This window comes from Synchiropus splendidus, chromosome 4 (genome assembly GCF_027744825.2).
Source record: "Synchiropus splendidus isolate RoL2022-P1 chromosome 4, RoL_Sspl_1.0, whole genome shotgun sequence".
NCBI lineage: Eukaryota > Metazoa > Chordata > Actinopteri > Syngnathiformes > Callionymidae > Synchiropus > Synchiropus splendidus.
This window is the reverse complement of record NC_071337.1, coordinates 23,123,307-23,145,309: the sequence shown is the minus strand read 5'-3', so window position 1 is coordinate 23,145,309 and position 22,003 is coordinate 23,123,307. Positions and strand designations below refer to the sequence as shown.

The window sequence follows — 22,003 nt, the reverse complement described above, 5'->3', positions numbered from 1 at the left end:
GCTGTGGCTGTGTCACAGATTTACCTTTGGTTTCTTGTAAAATCCCGAGATGTACCATTTCACCACCTTCTTCATTCGATCATAAGCATTTTCTTCCACGGCGGAGCTGTCAGAGGAAGGAGCATGAATACCGCTCAGTGTGATGAACTCACTGGAGTGATGATTGATCAGTCTGAAAACAGTATCTTAGCCCTGTACGCGGCATTCCCATTCTAGACAAGTACCTTAGTCTGATTACGTGTTTGAATCCAGACAATGGTTTACATAAAAGACATAAATGCAGGTGAGAACTCAATAAGAGGACTCCAAAAAGTTTTTCAAAAATGCAGCCCATCCAAGAAATTTTTGCGATGTACTCAGGTAAACTTGTTTCAACATTAAAAAACAGCGACATCCTATGATATGAATGTACTAACGTACAGTTTAATAATGGAAATACATCTTTATTGAAGAGGTATACTTTGAGTGCTGTTATTCAGGGTCAACAGTACCGACACCGACTTATTCACGATTGAAACAACTCAATAAAACATGAGTGATTAGAGTAAACAAGTTTAATTCTTACTCTGACAGGAAGTCTGCATGGTAGTAGTAGTCAGACAGTTTGTCCAAAAAGGACCTTGGCTCCAGGATGAAAGTGGGCAGTACCACTTTGGACAGATCCATGCCGGGCCTCACTTGTTTCAGCAAAGTCCACATCAACGATTTATTCTCTTCAGAAACCGTCTCGGTCTGAGCAGCCTCACCGGCCTGGAGGGGAAGCAACAAGGAGCATATTCACTTATTAACAGATACAAACTCACCCCTTCTCGCCCATGTTCACATACTTCTCCCAGTTCCTCGTGTGACTGCTCCAGGTAAGAAGTTTCCCTCAGGTGTTCGTTGGGGTCCAAGTCGATATAGGAGTCGTCCTGGCGTTCTGACGTGTCGCTGTCACTCTCCTCACTCTTCTCCATTCCTTCAGGATCGGACTCTTCGTGATCCTGCTCGCACTCCCTGTCCGACTTGTCCGAGTACAAATCTGGGTCCTTCAAGTGGTCACTGTCGTTGAACCTGATGGAGGATCGGAGGAAGCGGTGAGAGTTTACCGATGAGATAATACTGATACTGTACTGATGCATATCTACTGACTGGAAACCGTGGATGTTGTGCGCTCGGAGGAGACTGTAGAAGTTGAGCGAGTGTTCTCCTCCTGAAGTCACAGTGCTGGCATCGTCCTTGCCTTCCCGGATCATGGTCCTCTTGAGGAGACTTGAGCACTTCAGGGCCAACTCCAGTGCATCCATCCAGCAACGGCCTTGAAAGAAAAATTGCATGACCAAAAATCTGCAGTTGTGCGTGATTCAGATTTGTGTTTACTTTTGTATACAATGGCTAGCTCACTTGAGAGCAGGAGTAATGGATCCATGTAGAGCCAGAACTATAAAGAGACCTTGCTGATTTGAGAGTTCTCACCATCGGACTCTGAAGCTGCACGGAAGATGAGGTGGCTGCTTGGTAACGGCTGAGTGATGGACCCCACTGTTTCTCCTTTTGGACCCTGGAGGATAAAAGGGGGAGATGCACTCATACTGTTACAGGGTTAAAGGATGAAGACCAATTAAAAATACATCACAACAAATACTAAAGGGTTTGTTGTGATGTGAAAAGCAGCTTTTGTGGAAACACTCAACACAACGTTTCCGATCGGGTGCCAAAAAACAAGGCCAACTTAGGAGGAGGAGGACAACATCAATTGTTTTTAAATTATCTGCTTTTATAAGAGATAAAGGATGAAAATTTGGAACTAAATTAACACAAGACAACCTGTCCCTAAATTCTCCTCAGTTATTTTGTTTTATTTGCAAGTGGAAAATATTTATCATCAAAAGAGCAACTAAAAACGACCACGGCGCCCGGTAGGAAATGGACATAAAATTAAGTCCAAGTCACACTCCTGCACACCATTTAAAAACCATTCACATACAGAGGCATCATATTCACAAGTGGAGGTTAAAATGTTGCATGAGTCTAACTGGAGCAGTAACTTGCTCTGGGTGCAACAGAAGAAGCTACGCTAGAAAGGTATCAATCTTCATCTTTTGCACATAATCAGTGCAGTCCCAGGAGCCTAGTGCAAGACCCAACGAAAATCTAGAACAGGCAAGGCAGAGATTTGCAAGTAAGGTATGGTAAGCCTGAGCGACTGACTGAAGCCCTGTGGCATCCATCTGAGACTGTGTAGAGTCACCGCTGCAAGATTTTTCAGGCACTTTCAGCAAACATCTCGATAGCAAATCCTTAAATTCCTTCAGACAGCGAAGGCAGACACAGTAAAGGAAAGGGACATGACAGGGTGATCTGACCACATGCTTTACCTGGAATCATTCCATACAGCCTGTAGTTTACAATTTATATTTCAGTAAAACTGCACTAATTCATGCATGAAACACTGACACTTATAGGTATAATGGAAAGGTAGATGAAGAACCAACATTTTTTCCTTTACAGAAACCTATGATCTGGAATTGACCTATGATCTGCGAGTGTTCCTGACCTTGACGGCCCAGATGGACTGCTCCAGCGGGTGGAAGAGCTTGAAACAGAATCCATCTTTCTTCGACGGCCTCTCGATCAGCTCACAGGCGTTGAGCAGCACCGTGCCAACCCATTGGCCATTTTTGTGAGTTTTATAGATGAGGAGTACTCCGGGTTTCAGCACGCACCACAACTTCGTCCAGCTCTTCAGGGTTCCCCGGATCTGCGGATGCCAGGAACACGTAAACATAATTGAACGATGACATCATCAACTAAGAATGGCGTACGGTGTCACAGCGGCTACATTATGTGGACAAAAAACATCATGACAAAGATGATTCCAGAGACATGTAGCATATCTGAAGCAGATGTTGCAACTGGCTGTGTTACTGGATTAAAAAATTAATTAACTAGAGGTATTATAATTCATTGTGATGATAAATGTCCCATATTTGACATCAGAATGATACATTTCAAGGTGAATCTATACACAAAGGCTTAGACATCATGGTGGAAGTGCTCCAGTGATGAGTGAACTCTGAAGTGCACAGAACAAGACATTTTGTGTGAAAGCAGCCCTTTTTTTGGATGAGAGAAATACATTTCAATTGTTGCCAAAAAAGGGTTTAAACACCTTGAGCCAGTCTGCCATGACAATAACAGAAGGATCAGTGATGGTGCTGAGCAGCTCCTTAGTAGCCCTCTTCTTTTCTTCCCTGTAGTTCTTCTTCTGTACCTGAAGACAGATAAATAGCATAAGCATAAACGCCCTCAGGGAGAAAATATTTCATCATAAACTAAACAGATTAGTCTACACAACACATGGGATTTATATCTATATCTTGTCAAAATAAAAAAATGCTACAGCTGATTCATCATATAACAAGAATGAAGCTATAATTTGTCATGTGACACATTTACAATGTTAGAGCAGATTTAAAACACTTCAATCATAATCCTTATGATTATGTCTTCTTCAGCGAGGACATTGACCAAACAAGGCGCTATAGTCAGCCTTGTTGTGAAGAATCGCTTTAGACTTAAGAAGCTTAAAGATCACTTACCTTGAGGGACTCCTTCTTTGTGAGCTTTCCCCCAGACGCTGATACGTCCTTGTCTGAACCATTGTACAGCTTTGTTTCAGACTGAAAAACACAATTTGGATTGATAAAGCATCACAAACTCCAGTACAATCACCTTTCACCTTCGTGAATAAACTGACTATACAGGACGTTTCAGTGTACAGTTAACATTAGACATTTTGCACAAACTCATTTAGTCTTGGATACATCTGAGGACCAAACATTCTGACGGTTGTCAGTTGATAGTAATCCACTCAATGGTTTTACAGGCTTGTCTGGATAAGAACATCAGCTAATCAACAGTGACATGCCTGTATAGATTTAAGCACAACTTTTATCTTCAAACTCACAATCCAGTCTACAAATGTTAGTGCTGACATTGTCCACCGGCCAAAGACTTAAACACACTGGGCTTGAGATGGGCAGCACAAGCCTTTCAACACCACAGACGACGATGCTTGGAGATCAGAAGAACACTGCAAATGTATTCTCTTTCTTTTGGCGCCCAGACATGTAGCCACTGATCTGGACTGTCAAAATTTACCACTGAAGAAGATGATCAAACCTAAAAAGAATTTTTAGGAGTCCACGCTGTGACACTTGATTATTTAGAGCTGCCATGTAGAAGATTAGGACCAGAGTGGAAAGTGAAACACAAAAATCATCAGTGGTCAGAAGAATAATGAAGCTTCCTTTGTTCACCTCGGAGAAGCCAGTTCTCCATCAGTTCCTTATCAGACATAATTGTTGTAAACATCTCACCTTGCTCTTCGATATGGAATGTGAATCTTCTTTCAGAGGCAGTGACAGCAGATCCTCTTTTCCTCTCTCAAACCCTGCAACACAAAAACATCAAGGAGGTTAGCATTAGCTCAGCCTGCTCCTCCTCATTGATCATTCTTGTGGAGGAAACTGTCATAACTATAGATTTGCTCAAGGCATTGAACAAAGTCTTGCAATATATATATATATATATATATATATATATATATATATATATATATATATATGTGCGTGCGTGTGTGTGTGTTACTTCCAGGTTTCGCAGACTGAAAGACTTTAGAATTTAGGGAAAGATATTTAAGATTTTAAATTTAGAGCAATTTTTTACAGAGTAATGCTAATGATCTTCAAGCTTGTTTGGTCGAGGCTCCATTTAGTTTTTCATCTAACAGGCTTAAAATGTTTTACTGCCTCGCCACCAGTGGCTTGTCTTTTTTTTTTTCTTCTCATGTGGAGAAGCACTGAATCATTCATCAGTGGTCCCATTGGACCATCTGCAGCCTCTTGACTGACATGTCTCCATGCCAACATCAACTGGAGAAACACTCCAGGGTAATCCATCTTCCCTGGTAAGTCACAAGAGGCTGCCCAGCTCCTCAACATCATCATTCTTATAACAAGACACTGAGATCGAATAATTAAAGGTCAAGTGAGAGCGAGAGAGCGAGAGGGAGAATTGACAACATCAATTTTACCTTTACAATTCCACTGTGATTTGTGACCCTATTTACAATAGAAACTGAAGTGAGGACACATAAACCAACTGCCACGAATCGAGCACAAACTGGAACTGCAACAGGAATCTGAATCATCTAAGGAAAGACTGACATATTCATTATCCAAGATGTAAAAGTCACCTGGAAATGGATGCAATGAAATACAAAAAAAAAAAAAAAACCCGGTAGCTCTGGGGGGCAGGTTCATGCCTTCGTATGTGTGTTTGTCAAAAGTGTTTGAACCACAATCATGGCAGAATTCAGTTTGCTCTGCCCGGGCTCTAGAAAGCAGTTGTTCTAACCAACCAAAATGACCAGTTGTTGGGGAACCAGAGTTTTTTTCAATGAAATATTGCACTTTTATGACACTAATTGAAAAGGCTGTAGCTTTAAAATGCCGAGAACTGGACGCCACGATGGAACAAAGTGTGTAACCAGTTGTCTGGTGCTGCTTCAGAGTTCAAGTTGTGTGCCATCTCACTCACTCATTGAAACCCCTTGCTTCTGATTTCTTTCCATTCCCATAGAGAACTACAAATTCAAAGGCCCTTGGACTGCACTGTTTGAGACGCCAACCTGTATGATTTGACATGACATGGCGATGAGAAGGTGATGTCAGCACCGTCCTCTAGAGTCAACACAGCAGCTTTCATACATTAATGCAAAACAATGACTTGTGAAAAGCCATTAAGACCGTAAACTGCATTGACTGCTCATTTAATCATGCGTACAGATTCGTATAGTTAAGTGCTAAAAACAACCACAGGACAAGGCTTTAAAAGCTAAAAGACTAATCACTTGCCTAACAATAAGAAGATGACAGAACCTAACAACACCCACTTCAATGATAAAAGATGTGCAAGACAAGCTAAACAAAAAGCCAGTGTTTGCTCTGAAACTTCACTCCGGATTACTGCTGCTTAGAGGTGTCAATAATTTAACACCAGACGTGAGTGAATGTGGGCAGCAACGTCTTCGCTTCACACGGCAACCCCATTTGTAATCCACAACACAAAGTCACGACTCATCCGTTCCTGTCATATCAGGAAAAAAGCAGGGACAATAACACATACTTCGATTATCAGACCACGAAACAAAACGTATTCCATCAGCAGCCATGGCAACGGTCTTTAACTCATGACTGGAGATGTGGCACAGTCAGAAACATGACAATAAATAACTTGACAAAGACAAAATGTAAAGCAACAGCCCTCATAGAACAAAACAGCGATACCATTACCCTGAATTATTTCTCCCAGGCGACCAGAAAATTGAGATAATGGCGTCTTCGACAGGTCAGACTTACAAGATTCACAGGTGAACATGCAGATGCTGTGTGAACCCAGACAGTACTTTGAATGGTGTGCTGCGATTGAACCAAAGGCCTCCCACATCTCACCAAAACTGTCAAGGGAATATAATGAATGTTCCACATATATGACCTATTTTTGTACCATTTTAATTTTAGTGCACACAGTTAGCCCACTGCAGACTTGACTCACAACCTCCTGTACCACAGTTTTTTCGTTCAGAGTTCTTTGGTGCGGATGTCGCTCTGGAAAATTAAATATTTTCAGGATAGTTTATGGATCTGGAGCACAGAAAACAAACATCACTGTAAACCAGAATCTATTTTCTACAAACTAACAACTTGCCTGAAACTTCTTTTTGCTCAAACCCAGATAGAGACTGAACAGTGTCACCCAAAAACAAAGATTGGCAGAGCGACACATGGGAAGCAGCCATCTGTGTGACACAAAATAAAGTTGTGAACACGATACGAGAGGGAACAATCATGTTGTCCACTGTGGTGGTGTAAAGTAGAAGAAAAAAAAATCACTGTGCAACGACAACCATCTGTTTCCTGTGGTCTCCTGATGCCCTTGCTTGTTTGCTTGACAACCAAAATAGTAGAAACTGCAAATAGCGAGGATATTTTTATGTAAACAGAGTGATTTGTAAATCTGATGAGAGCTTTAATATGATGGCATAAAGGTTCAAGAAAGATGAGACAGTGAGTATCATTCCTTTCTAGGGAAACATGTTGACACTGAAGATATTTCATCCCAAATGTTCTGTTGACTTATCTCATATTTCAGAGGACATTTGCTGAAATGAAGTGAATGAAGTATCAGTTGTCCCAAAATCACAGCCTCACCCAGCCGGATGAGAATGAACTCACTTTCCTTCCTTTCAGACAGAATGGAATATATGGGCCATAAATGGAAGTGGAGTGTTTGAAGCTTCTGACAACGTCAAACCAGAACACGATGAGTTAAACCAGACTGCTTTAATGACTGAAAGTCTGACGTAGCAACAATTTGCAATTGTATTTGCATTGGAAAAGTTTGTGATAGGACAGGGTCATGTGCTGTCTGAGGTTACAATGCCACATGGATTTTTAGTTAGCATGTGTTATGTTGTTCCAACAGACAATTTGACGTGACAGAGGGCTCTTGATCACTGGCTGGCAACTAACCAGTTTTTAGCACGAATCAATGAGACCATGTCTCACTGTCAAGCCCAGACTAGCTGGCATGGTTCGCCACGGAGGGAGTGTTGGACATCTTACTTGTTAAAAATCAGTGGTCAAGATGGGCACGAATGAAAACTAAAATAAGAGATGAACTATAAAAACTTTTCTTGCACCGTCAAAAAGTACAGACCAACATACTTTTGGCAGCATTTTATTTCTATACATAGAGTAAGCTTTTGAAAAGGGGCATTATGTGGAAAAAGTATCCGAAAGAACAAAGTAAAAGGAGCCTTAACAGAGCCAGGAAGCACATGTCGTAATCAAAGATGTGTTCACATGGAGCAGCACAGTGGAAATGTTACCGTCTTGCGTTTGAATTCGGATCAGTCCCTGTCATAACCTTTCCCCTTTCTAACTTTCAGATTTGTTATCTCTTGTGAGACCAGCTGCACCAGAAAAGCTTGACATCAATCAGCCAAAGAAAACTGACAAAACCACCACCACAAAAACGAAACTGGAGGAGCTACTGGGTCACGTCTACTGTCCACTACTACGCCAAGACAACATCATCTCCTCTACTGTTCACCCACCTGGCAGGGAAATGGGTGACAAGTCGTTATAGCCCCCAAAAGACGCATTTCGGATGAGTTTGCGTCCATCCGGGTGTGGGGCTCGCAGAGAAGCCGTGCCACCGCACGTGGAAAAACGGCGGCGACTCAGCACACCCTCCTCTTTCATCATGGGGGTCTGCGGGCTGTCCCCCGGTGAGTCGGGGGGGATGAGGAGAATGTTGGGAGGTGGTGTCCAAAACTCAAGAGCGGAAAGTCGTGGGGGAGTCAGATTAGTGTCCAGTCCGTCCAGCGCAGCTATTGAGCCGAGTGAAACAAATGCACACAAACACACAGTGGCTCAAATGGCGAGCATGAAATCAGTGCAGTCACTGACTCGCTTCTCTCTCTCTCCACCTCGGCACCTCTCTCTCCTCCTTTCCCTCTCCCTCTCTGCTCTGCCACTGGAAAATCAGGAGCCTGAATGCAACTCATAAGCAGAAACCTCCTTCACACTCCCTTCTATCAAGTGACAGAACAAGCCTGCAATCAGGCATCATTGTCGTTTGCATCCTGCTTCTTCTGAGCTCCAAATAATAAAAGAAAACCTTCCCGTCTTATTTGAACAAATTTGTCATGCGGCTGGTGACGTCCGCACAGGGTGTTAGCATGATGCGCAAGCTCATTTGAGTCATTAAAAACCCACAGGGAAGCGCTGCCAACAGCTCAATATGTCAAATTCAGATGGAAATATTTCAGTTGTTACTGCCTCGCACATGTGGTTAAGTACAAGTAAATGAATTCAGTAGTCATTAAGGGATTCCGTCACCCTCACACAAACTTTTTATAGAATCAAAAGGGCGTGGCTCTGGATCTCGGAATTCACTAATCCATTTCAAAACGGGGTGAGGAGGAGAACAGCCAGGACACAGGTCACACAGGAGCAATAGGACACACATCAACACACAAGAACAGACATTACATCTACAGACACGTTTGAGGAATCAGTGAGACTGAATCTGTTTTTGGAGCGAAAATAGTTCAGTATAGCTCAATATAGCGGGCATTTGAGATGTGAGGCCGCCACTTGTTACACACTGAAACTAGCTTTTCTAACGGAACAAATAGGAGACTGCATTCATGATCATGCCGACGTGTGTCTTCCTAAGATGTTGAATGATTGACTTGGACAGGGCAGTATTAGAATAGATTTAAGATCCTGATAATTCTGCCAAAGGGGATATGTTTGCATTGTTAGTTTGTGTCTGTTTGTTTCCTAAAAGGATTTGTGAAAATCTCCTCAGCTGCTTTCTCTGAATCTCACAATGGGAGCAGGCCAAGGCGCCCTTTTAGGCAAGTGAGAGTTGAGTCTGTTCACTCTAGCAACTTCGGTGAGTGAAAGTTTTTCAGCTAGAAATGAATATTTTTCTGTCAGTCAACTCCGTCACGACTGGGTTCCTTAAGTTTGTCAAGAAATAAAATAACCTTGGCTTGTAACTCCACTAAGACCATCGCCAATTCTAGGTTGAAACTATGACACTAATCACCTACAAAACCTTTCAGGTTTTGTCATAAATCCTCAATCTTCAGACTGACATCCACTCCAGTACATTAAATGGTTATAGATAGATTTGCTTTATCTGTCTATCTGTAACCTTTTAACTGAAGTGGATGACAATCCGAGGATTTGCGGTTTACAGATAAACCGTTGTTACTGCCATTGACAGGGTCATGCTCAATTCATCTTTGATATACAGCGATAAACAGGCATTTCGCCATGTTTGTTCAGGTTCAAATGAGCAGATTTCAACTTCAAATAAGACCCAAAATACTTGACCCCACAGGGCAGTCACCATGGTCACAATGGTGCAGAAGATGAATATTTGACAAACTATGCACACTGAACACTTGTAGGCTACTTAGCAATGACTCTCAAAATAGTTGAGTCACACAGTGGTGTAGATTTTAAGACACACTAACAGAAAAACAATTGGCTTAAGAGAAAAATATTCTGAAGGAAGAAACTGGGGTTTGAGGCGAGATTTAGAGAACAAGGTGAGACTATACTTAGAAACGAATGAACGGCAAGCCAACATTGCTCAAGGGGCAAATAAGTTCATACACTGACATGTAAATTTTTCCCTGGGCAATGAACTCATGGAGCAAGAAGAAAAGATAATGGGTTTGAAAACAGTGCTCCCTACTCTAGAGCACAAGCATAATTTTGAGTGAATGGCGGGCCATGGAAAGATACCCTTGAAATAGCTCTTGAATCTACCACTCCTGTTTTAAACACACGCAGAACAGACTGCCATATGCCCATGCCTCTTCTACAGAAGCAACAAGAGCTCCAAGCTGGTCCTTCTCTCCTGCAATACCGAGAACTGTCCAGGATTCTGAGTCATGTGTTTAAATGGAAGGTTAAACATGTTCCTTTCCACAAAACGTCAATGGCGCATAAGCCCTTGCATACACTTTGGTCTGAATAGACTTGAGAGAAACAACACTGTACTGTACATTTCTCTATTTAAGTTCCATGAAGTGGTCACCAGCTCGCTCAATTCATACTGAATGCTGATCTCTGATCTCACATCAAAGCAAAAAGAGAGCTGTGAGCTTTGCATTGAAAATACAAAGGCACACAACCAAGCATGCATCACCTGTCACCTGTCTGTCACCCAGTCAGGAGCAGTTTAAACAGCAGTTCTGCCCAACATGTATAATACTGTGTATGCGAATGAGCTAATGCTGCCATTCCTTACAACAACAACACACATCATCTGGAGATCATGACTAATATGTGCAAACGTTTACACTAACAAGTTAGCTTCATACTGTACCTCGTTTCCAATCAAATGCTCAGAAGAGTCCAAGGTCAAGAGCTAACAGAAGTTTAATCTCCTGATGATGCTAAAACCACCAGGCTTTAGACCCATACAGCATTAGTCCATGACCGGTCTCTGTTCATCAGAGTGGTCTCTAAATCCAGAATATCATCCATCTTGTTCACTCCCACAGGTGCTCCATGATCAACAGGAAATATCGGCACCCAAGCATGAACACAGAGCAGCACTTATTGGACTAGCAAAGACTGGATTGTCACAGGCCCAGGAAGTAGTCAGGCCAGCCCACAGCTATGTTGTTAACCCCGCCTGGCCTGGCATAATCCCAAAGGCTGATCTTAAATCCACACTGACTCCACCTGCTTTCTCGCTCTTCCACTTGTGCGACTCTAGAATTCCTCCATGTAATATTTTAATCTTGGATGTTTTAATCTGAGCAGCTGGCTGGAGAGGGTGGAAAGACAGTAAAGGTCTGTTGTGGATAAACCCCGGATTTATTTTTGGACCAGGTGAGTCACGGTTGTGGTAAGAGGTCATCACATCAGGTGTCCAGAGGATAAAGCGTTTTTACTCTTTGCACGCCCTCCAGTGGTAGCCTGTTAAACTGTTTTCATTTATATTTTTATTTTAGCTCAGTCATAGCTCATTATTTTAAAGCTGCGATGCAACAGTTCAAATACTTACTTAGTCAAATACTTCAGTTGAGATTTAACAAAAGGGCATCAGGAACTCAAACTTAGAGCACAGTTTTCAGATTGGTGCAACATTTTTTCACACAGTTTTGGATGATCATTCAAGCATTGGTGGAAGAAAGGGATAGTCATTTGTGGATTGGGGAAAACCTTGAAAACTAAATGTGGTGAACTACAGGAAAGGTTGAATCAACAGGAAACTGACAACTCATATTGATATCGCAGTTTCTCAACATACATTTCAAAATAATTGTCTTCCGAAAAGAGTATTTTAATCATTTGTCCAATTTCAGTCAAATTCCAAAAGGAGTACGGTAATAATAATATGGTTAGTCTCTGCTCCTCCATCAGCGTTAAAATGCAGCAGCCCTAAGACAGCACATCATTCAGGACGCAGCTTGTATCATTTCTGCTCATACATACCGTATGTGACCAGTTCATGTCGGGGATTGACAGAGCTACTGACCGATGAGGAGCTATTTCTAGCACCTCCAGAAGCAATACATAAACAACAGGACTCTCTCTCACCCAAAATACAATACATATAAATCACAGGTGAATTGATAGTCTTGACAGGAATGACATGAAGAAAAAAAAAAGGAGATATTGTCTATCTTCACCTTCATGTATTAGTGTATCGCCTGATAGTTATGCCCTCCAGACAGTGTGCAAAAGTCACATCATGACGCATTACGTTCTCAAGGTCTAGTTGGTTGAGGCAAACGCGCAATGATTCTTGGAATGACATCATGAACAACCCCAGCAAAAACTGATCAGTTAAGACATCAACCGGCAGTAATTGCTACAGGCTTCTCAATAATTTGTTTAGGGAAAAACTACTCCTCAATGTCTCAGGTTTTGTAGTAGGTACACCCTGCCATCCTCACGGGGGCGCTCTAAGACAAGCGATAAGAGGTATGAACTGGACGTTTGCATGTCCTCTTCTGACGTTGCAGCATCTGCCAAATCCCAATATAGTAATAAGACAGGGCTAACAGACAACAAATAATACTGTATCTGTTATTTGAATTTCTGGAACTCACCATTAATCACTTCTGAGTTATGAGTAGAAGTGCTAAAAGGCATTTTAACACACCTACATCCTCAATGTTTGCTCGATTTCTCATCAGTGTCATGTCTTCCACCCATTTATTTTTCAGTGTACTTGAATACCATAACATTAATAACAATAATTTATGATAAGGCACACAATTTGGATCACACATGTCCTGGTTTGTGAGCCACTTAAAATCTACCATGCCATTGTCATCCAACTCTTTTGCAATTGTTTTTAATCGATGAGAATACTCCATCTCTGTGTTGACACAAACCTTTGTAGGACAACCGCCTACCAGAGCACACACACCAAAGTTCTGAGAAATACAAGGCTGTAATTGAACATCACATCCTTACCAACCGTGTGTTTTGCCATCTACCTGAGCGAGATCTACTGGCAGGTACATGTCACCCACCATTGGGCACAAGCATCAATGTAAAAGTAATCATTTAAATTCAGCCTGAACTGTTTCCTGAATGACAAAGAATGTGGTCAAAAAATGGGCATTGTGTGCAGCATTGTGAAAGACCGCATGACTAGAAAACCTCTCTGTAGAGGAAAAAGGAAATATCAACGCACATGCTATTTGGAATCACAGGTTACAAACAACAAAACACATTCCCAGGTATATTGGCATAAATGCCAGAAAAACACACCTAATTTCATGAAAAGCAAAACACTTCAAGTGAGACCATGTGCCACAGAGCATGACGACGATCCACTCTGACAGAACCTACCGTGGCTGTAGCTGACACCAGGACTGATCGAGGACAGCGGTGGGGCGATGTGTTCCCTGTTGGGAGTTTGAACTCCTGCTTCCTTCTCCCTCTCTTTGTCACGCTCTTTCACCTGCCGCTGGCTCATCCTGCCCGGGGTCAGAAGGAGGCTTTCATCGCTGCTGACTACAGCAGCTGGAGACAGAAAGACAGGGGACAAGAGAGTTACTTCGAGAGAAGTTACATGGGCTTGGTATATTTTTGGAATCTGTATAGTAAAAACTAAATTAAAAAAACTCTCAGTTAAAACCATTTTAGTTTGATGAAACCTTTCTGTGTTCCCTGGCACGACGTAGGCTTACCGGTGGTGCCATGGTGCTCTCTCAAGTCAGCATGGTGCTAGCAAAGGCAGTGGTGGCGGAGAGCAGAGAACCAACAAAAGAGAATGACAGATTGGAAAGTGTGCCAGAACAAAAGGATGTGAGGTGGTGTGCCATCCCATGGTGTTGTTGACCAGATGTTGCCAGAGGTGGGGGTAGTGTGCAGCGAGGTTGGTGAAAGTGGGCGTCAACATCAGCAGCAGAAGCCACAGCCAGACAGGACGACCAAGGATGAGTGACGTAACAAAACAAAAGGGACAAGAGACAAAAAAACAAAAGGAAAATTAGACAATTGCAGAACAAAGGACGACAAAAACTTTTAAAAACGCCATAAAAATGGAAGACATGCATGGACACTCTAATCGGCTCCCTTGACACTTGAAATGACAAGATCTATCAGGAAACACCTAAGATCAAAGTTGTTACTTTATTTAATACTTGTACTTTTGAGTACTGAAGTAATCTGCTTCAGAATGTCTTCAACATGAAGATGTGAACACTGTACATCTCATACCTGCGATACTATAATCAAAAACACAAGATCACTTAGATGATTAATTACAATTTAAATTTCCGTCTAGGGGCAACTTTACATGGCATAATTCATTACTGTGACAAGCTGTAGTAGTACTGCCCTGCGTAGAAACAGTCTTGTGGATAAAAGGTGTTTTTCATGTCACAACAAAACGATGTAGTAAAGCCATACCATGTAATAATGCCACACCGTCACATACACCACATCATGAGAAAGATAAAAACAAATTCAAGTCACCCACCATCAACAAGATGTGGAACAAAATTTGCCAATTGGTATTAAAAAAATACTTCACTCAAGGCTCTCTTTTTGAGCTAAACGACATTTCGATACAAAATGAGGACATTTTCAAAATTAAGAAAATTCACCAGCCAGAAAAGAGAAACCATTGGATTGCATTCAAGAAGGAAATGCTGACGTTCTCATCACTCCTGGACGACACAAAAGAATTGCCAATGAACAAAATCGAAATCCAAACAAAGATGCTGATCTTGGCATTTGTGTCAGCATTCACAATGTCCTTGTCCAGGGTCAGGCGACGCACAAAAACCTTCAACTCAGGAGGGACGGCAACAAAAGAACGGCTGATTGATGCTTTTCAGGTAAAAGGAAGCAGCACATGAGGTAGAGAGTGGCAAGCCCTTCCCCCTGACTCATGAGAGCTGCTTACAACAATAAGGATTACAGTCACAAGTCAATTAACACAGCCCTGAGTAGTACAAACATCTAATTTTATCTTGGGATGATCTTTGTCTCCAAGTGAGGACAGTTTCCCTTCTGCTTAACGGGAGAGTTGCTATAGCCTTGCAGATACTCACAACCGGATACTACTGATTAAAAATATTGCTACCAAATTCATAATAACAAAAGTTGTAACCTGGAAATCAGTTTCATATTTCTACTACAGCTGGGTGAACGCCGTTCACTGTAACACTGAGTGACCTTTGAGCATCATCTCCAAACAATTCAGCAAAAGAGATGCAAACTAAATAACAAAAATGTGTTTTTGCTCCATGCCACTGTGTAGTAGTAGACAGAGTGATGCACTGTATGGTGTTGAGGCAGTTTCTTCATGCAGATGACAGAGCGTAAATCATATTCAATGATGCATTTGGATAATGCAAATTTAAATTCACGGTTTGCAAATGACTTGCTGGCTAAACAATCCTGTTTATGATGATTTATCTCCAGCGAGTAAACTTAATGCTCCAACTGGTAACATACAAGTCAAGTTCCTGTAATTCTACAGAGCTTTGCATTGTCGTTCTCTGTTGCGTGCACACTGGAGGCAGTGCAACACAGATTCTATCCCTAAAAATATGAATGGTGCTTACGCAGGATAAACACCGTGACTTGTTACGTAATGCAGAAACATCACTCGTGGCTCATCGCTGACCCAGATCCTTTTCGGGAGGCGTGGAGAAACAGAAAACGGCAAAACGAGTTTTACATTTGAAGGGCACATTAGTGGCACTTTAACCATTACTATAACCACAACTTCCAGTCACGAAATTCAGTTCGTAGGAAGATTGGAGTCTCATCCAGCAAATAATGAGATGATTAAGTTCATAGCATAATATACTACATATATAATATAATATACATCATAACATAGGTTCTTTCTTGAGGCTAAGCTTAAGAACGCACAGAGCTGTATGTTGACATGCTTTTCAAAACCAAATGTGAAGAGTTCAAACCAAAAATCCCGGGCCTGGCTCAAGAGTGCTCTTACATCAAATAACAAATAATGCTCATAAGTATCTTGCAGCCTATAGTGTTACACGTGCAATTGAACAAGAAAAAGCGGTGCAAAAAGGACTAAATCATCAACGTGAGCATGACAAACTGAATTCAGTTTATGAGTTTCAGTTCCATGATTCAAATATTTTTCTATATTTTTCTAGCTGTTGCAGGAACCATTTGGAATAAACATCACATGACAGCAAGTTGAGTCAGAGGAGAAGTAAAAAGAAGCAAGAAAATAAATGTAGACACTAAAAGCCTTAATAAGGGGAAGTTAAACTTGTTCCTTGTTCCTCTTGGCTGACCTTGTTGTAGACGAAAAGCGGAAAACATAAAATAGTAAGTAAACTCAGTAAACAGCCAACATTAATATTTATTCAATTTCCTCAACCCCACCCTGTTTAATCAGTAAAACAAATATGATTTACAGCTTTGGCTCTTTAACAGTAATCACCACTGCATTACAAAATAATTGTATTTTTCTTCAGGTCAAGCATAATGGCACAAACCTCATACTAAGATCACCACCCTTTATGTATCTGTGAGCTACCGCAAGAGTACTGTGACACCCAAAGGGCACATCATTATTTTGCAATGTGGCCCGTCGGCCTGGAGTTTGATATACCTCATGTGATCCTGTTAATAACTAAAGGACTCACACCCTCATATTACAAGTCAAGACATATTGACATAAAAAAATACCAGTGCCTGCAGTCAGTCATTTAATAGGAACGGATAAATAAGCACTTGAATTTCCAGGCTGTTACCAGCCCACGTTTTTCAACTCGAGAAACAGGATATTACCTCTGTTTTCAGAGACGACTCCAAAAATGGTCTTCACTGGTGGATACTTCACTTAATCATCATGAACAACTGAAGTGGATGAGTCCACTGTGAAGTGTACATTTTGAAGATGTTTAAAATCATTTTAATATTCATGGGCATTAAACACACTTTTGAGGCAGTTATAAGAGGATTTTTTCAGGTTTTTCAGCTCACTCCCCTTAAAATCAGAACTTGTATATTCCTTCAAGGCACAGTTGTCTAGGCTCCCATGGTCTTGCTGGAGACAATCAAATGCAGAACTCCACTTTCACCCAAACATCTTTCTGTTCCTTCAGTGACAGATGTTTATCATTAACTGGCAAAGGAGACTTTTGAATGGTCTAATAACACATAATCACTTATTTGAATGAGATGAGACCAAGTCACCCTCGACAACTTTCACACCAAAATTCACCATACTGAAGAGCTAATGTTACAAAGCTTATAGCTCATCAAGAGTCACCAATTTTCCATTCCAAACTTTTCTAATGAGTAGAAACGTATATCATCAGCGCCACTTTGAGGTTTTTCTAGTTAGTTTTAATGTATTGACCATGTGCATCTACTGTTTTTTTTTTTTTTTTACTAAAGCCAAATGACTTTATCTCAACATTGTTGTTTATCTTTCATTCACTAAATCTTCATTAAAACTATAGTATGGTTCACTTTGGCCACTATATAAATAGGGCAGTAATTTGTGTCTTCCCTATATGGTGGTTCTCTGAACAGCAGACCGAAAATGATGGAGGCAAAGCATGTGTTACAGGAGGACGGTACATATTATAAAGGTGGATATTTGGTTTTTAGTATTTCTCATATTGCTTTTATGATTCATGTTTAGGCTCAAATGCATAAACTAATTTTATTTCTTTAAACAATTTGTTTCACTTTTAACGGCTTAAAACAGCTCATGAAGAGAAGCTTGGAGACAGGTTGGAGTAGGGTGCATTAACATGGTAAATGTGGACATGAAGAGGAAATGCGTGACTGAGGGGAAAGATCAAGATAGGTTAAGGTGGAGGAGACTGATGCAGTGTGACAACCACTGATGGGACACGCTCAAAGAAGGAGTGTTGCTAGTGTTGTTTAGAGTTACATCGACAGCTACTGTATTGATTTATATATTGTGGCATTAAATGCACAGTTTCCTGTATGCATGGTTACTCAACGTATTTTTTCAAATATATTTGTTCTTTGTTATCATCTTTGTCAACAGATCGCCGTGTTAAGTTAGATGTTAGTAGACTTTATACTCGAGATGCTCCAATCAATCGGTGACCGATCATGATCGGCCAATTTCAGCGTGATCACTACCTGTCACTGCCAATTCCAACAACTGATCACGTGTGACAGTCGGTGCTCTGATTAAGTACTGCTGCTGGTGATGCGTCCGCTCCTCCCTACTCGCTGTTCTCTAAGAAGCGGCGTGTCGGCTGTAGCGGTTCTGTTAATTTGTGATGTAAAGTTTGCATCCTGCAGAACATGCACTAGAAAATACTGTGCAGGGAAGTGCCTTCAAATTAAACACGCCATTTAAAGTGCCTGCACTTGACGGAGCACGTAGAGTTTTCTGGGCTCATGAAGACCGCTAGTTCCTCAGCAGCAGTTTGTTAGCGGAAGCTCACGCTTAGCAACACCCGCAGGTCTGAGCGTGACATTCAGAATGATACGAAATAATTATTAATTTCACCGAGCTAGATGACCAGCCTTTCTCAGGTGTCGTTTACATGGAGACAGAGATGAAAACGACCGGATACGGTGCCATTTGGAATTAAGGTGCACCGTTCGTTAGCCACCTGAATCTGAAACTTTTGAAAACATTCGCAGTTGAAACTTTTATAAATGCAGTGCTCTCGGACTCCCACAACGGTATATAAATATTTCATGGACATAACACAGTCTCTAGAGATTCACCTGCGACGTCTCACACAGAACAGAAATGTTTTTCAGTTTACCTTTTGGCAGAATAATTGCTGCATTCAGCAAGGTTTTTCTATTTTTGACACCTAGAAGAGGTATATAAAAACCTGTCTGAACTAAAACGATTTACAGTTCATTTTTTCACATCATGTAGACAGAAGGTCTCATCATTTTGATTACAAATTCATTGTTAATCCATGTGATCAGTATCGATGATCGGAATCTGTGATCGGCAGCAAAAATCATGATCGTAGCATCCCTACTTTATACTGTACCCACAATCCAAGCGACCTATAATTTTAGAACAAGAAACACAGACAGCGCCGGGAATGATAAAGGCTTCCACTCATCAAACAACTGGTGGTGAAGTGTGAGGGGGAAACTTACACTCATCATATAGAACATCACCTCCGCCACCACTCAGCGGTGGGTGATGGGCCAGCATAATCTAATTGGTGGTAACCTCAATAAGTTGAGATAGGGCACAAGGGAAACACCTACAAGGCGCTTTAATCACCAGCAGTTAAATTATGTCTCACAAGTCTGCAAATGACAAATACACGAACATCATGTTATTATAGTTACTGCTCTGAAGCGGAAGAAGGATAATGAACTTGTCTGCAATATCTTTAAAATGACTGACTGAATATTTCAGAATGTCACTGATAATCCTGAAGCTGCACCAGCATTCATAACCATTATTTATCCTTGCCCACCTACAGTTTTGATCATACAGAGCAATAAACTTTCGAATTGGACATCTAATCTCCGTCAGAATCTCGGGGCCATTTGATTGAAGGTGACCACTATTGAGTAAATCAGAGGCCTGCATTGTCCTGACATAAACTGCATCACATGATTTTGTCTACACAGCAGTAAGAGCTGATTTGAACATAAATCTGACAAAAATGTGGACTTCAAGAACTTGCCCACTGTTTATAGTGGTTGCCATTTCCAGTGGTTATTGCTGCATGTTCATTGGTAGGAGTGCGTAAATGTATGTCCTGTGTTGGACTGACCACCTCTGGAGACTGTATCCGCCTATATCTCTAGGTAGCAGGGTGAAACTCCAGCTCACCCTTCAATCCCATAAAGAAAATAAATACAGTGGTACCTCAGTTCTCGACCACAATCCGTTCCAGAAGGCTGTTCGAGAAGCAATTTGTTCAAAATCTGAATCGATTTTTCCCATTGAAAATCAATGAATGGAAAAAGAAATAATGCGTTCCAAGCCTTAAAATGGGCTTTTGTAGGAGTGAATGTAGAGTGTCTGCACATGCGCTGTTCGTCTATGTGTGTGGCCGCTGCATGTGGGAGGGGTTGCCGAGTGTGTGACGTCTCTCCAGAAGTGAAGAGGTGCCCGGTGCGTGTCCAGCTCTGAATGTGCGCTTCTGTGCAGTTTGGCTGTGACAAAGTCATAAACCAAGTATCGCTCTGTCCCAGACTCGCCTCATCCCTGTCTGAGCTCCAGCCCACAACAGGACATCAAACCCTGGAGTGTGCGCTCCAGCCTCGGAGGTGTCGAGAGCGAGCACCTCCCCTGTGACACTCTACCACGGTCCAGTGTGGAGACAGGAGAGGTTTTACACCTCAGTATGAAGAAAAAACAGTCAGTAAATGGAGGTAACGGGACACGTCTGCATACAGAGGCTGCGTTATACACAATAACAAAGCATATCTTGGGTCAGCAGATCGGTCCGCACACTTTATGTTTTTTCTGGCTTTTTTCAGGGGCGTTCAAGTTCTGGATTTTCGTTTGAAATCAGAAGCCAAAAAATCTTGAAATTTTTGTTCGAACTCCAATTTGTTCGAAGTCCGGGACGTTCGAAAACCGCGGTACCACTGTAATATAATAAAAAAAATCCAAAATTTCAATTTCAATCACTAAAACTTAACCAACTCAATTACAAAGATGAAATGTTTATGCCCACAAAAAACTGTTCTCCAGTTAAGGCATTGCAATACAAGGTTTTAATTAAGAAATCATTCATGAAAGTCAATTGTATCATGACGGAAGACTCACCAGAGTTTTCTCAGGCTCATGTTGGTTCTCAGTGGAGGGCTCCATCGTTCATGCTAAACCTGGATCAGTAAAGCCTCAGTGTCTTCATTCCTACAGGCACACAAGGAGACATGTTGTCAGGACAATTTAACGTCTTTTACACTGAAAAAAAATGCTTTCTAGTTCAGGTCCGTCTGAGATCTGGAGTTGTTTGATTGCAGATTTAGTTCGGTGCCCTTTCACCCAGTGTGGGAAGTCTTCTGTTTGAGGATGCATGCAGCATCAGGCCCACTCATCTACCATTTTTTCCAAGCACACTTGCACCACTGCACTCACAAAATGGATTTCTGATATGTCTGACATGAAGTGTGACAGCTGTAGAGAGACTATGCTGCGGAATGAAACACACCACACCAAAGACACCATCCTACAGGTGCACATTAACAACATGTGTTTTGTCACATACACCTCTGTTTTACTATACAGTACATAAAAAAGACTCTGAGTAGATGTGACTTACAAACAACACAAGACGCAAACAGCCCTTTAAGAGGAAGGAACCCTTTGTCGTGGTGCTCGTCTCAAGTACTGGATATTAAACAAGACTGAAGTGCACCCGCCTGTTAATCATGCTTCAGAGGTTATTGTTGCTCTGGCAGCTTACAAAGGCTTTTACTCAGACCATAGGCGGCCACTTAAACTGATTGCAGACTTTTAACTGAGGTGCTAATAAAACAAATCATTCGAGTCCAGCTGATATAAAGCTGGTCCTATCCTGTTGAGTCATAAAATCTCTACAATCTTCTTCAGAGAGGATCAGTGGGTTCACCTCTGTAGAGTCCAAATAAACACTATTAAGAGAGATATTGAAATTTTAAGATACTTTATTAGCTACTGTTGACATTTAATATAAAACTAAGACCTAAAACTATACTGAGATTTACTCCCTACACTACGGGAAAATGTTTTTAATTTGTATATTTTAGTCAGGTGTGACTCGCGATGACAACAAAACTTGGTCATCAGTCAACAGAGAGAGTTGTTGGAGAGTTTGTACTACGTGCTCTGCCATCTAAGGTGCATTATTAGTTATTAGTTCATTAACAAGGTGTCATTGTCACTGTTTAAATCTGCCAACTTTGGAAACCAGGGTTCTTCTCCATGACAG

The 22,003-nt window shown here is 41.4% G+C and overlaps 1 protein-coding gene across 8 annotated transcripts in view; it reads right to left on the bottom strand.

Annotated features, from left to right (window-relative positions):
• Positions 1-22,003, bottom strand: part of osbpl8 (oxysterol binding protein-like 8) — a 41,103-nt gene that overhangs the window by 7,877 nt on the left and 11,223 nt on the right. For 4 of the 8 annotated variants that reach the window (XM_053861977.1, XM_053861974.1, XM_053861978.1 and 1 more), the window contains 13 exons: positions 20,857-20,946; positions 13,793-13,829; positions 13,452-13,625; positions 8,165-8,440; positions 4,362-4,435; positions 3,582-3,662; positions 3,152-3,253; positions 2,537-2,740; positions 1,456-1,540; positions 1,132-1,297; positions 828-1,053; positions 566-750; positions 25-106 (listed from right to left, as the gene is read on the bottom strand). In XM_053861977.1, coding sequence (XP_053717952.1) covers positions 25-106; positions 566-750; positions 828-1,053; positions 1,132-1,297; positions 1,456-1,540; positions 2,537-2,740; positions 3,152-3,253; positions 3,582-3,662; positions 4,362-4,435; positions 8,165-8,440; positions 13,452-13,625; positions 13,793-13,829; positions 20,857-20,901 — 1,737 coding nt within the window. In that variant the 5' untranslated portion in view covers positions 20,902-20,946. Of the gene's footprint in view, positions 1-24; positions 107-565; positions 751-827; positions 1,054-1,131; positions 1,298-1,455; positions 1,541-2,536; positions 2,741-3,151; positions 3,254-3,581; positions 3,663-4,361; positions 4,436-8,164; positions 8,441-10,962; positions 12,229-13,451; positions 13,626-13,792; positions 13,830-20,856; positions 20,947-22,003 lie in introns of those variants that run through there. The other 4 variants (XM_053861979.1, XM_053861980.1, XM_053861981.1 and 1 more) reach the window with 3 other exon arrangements.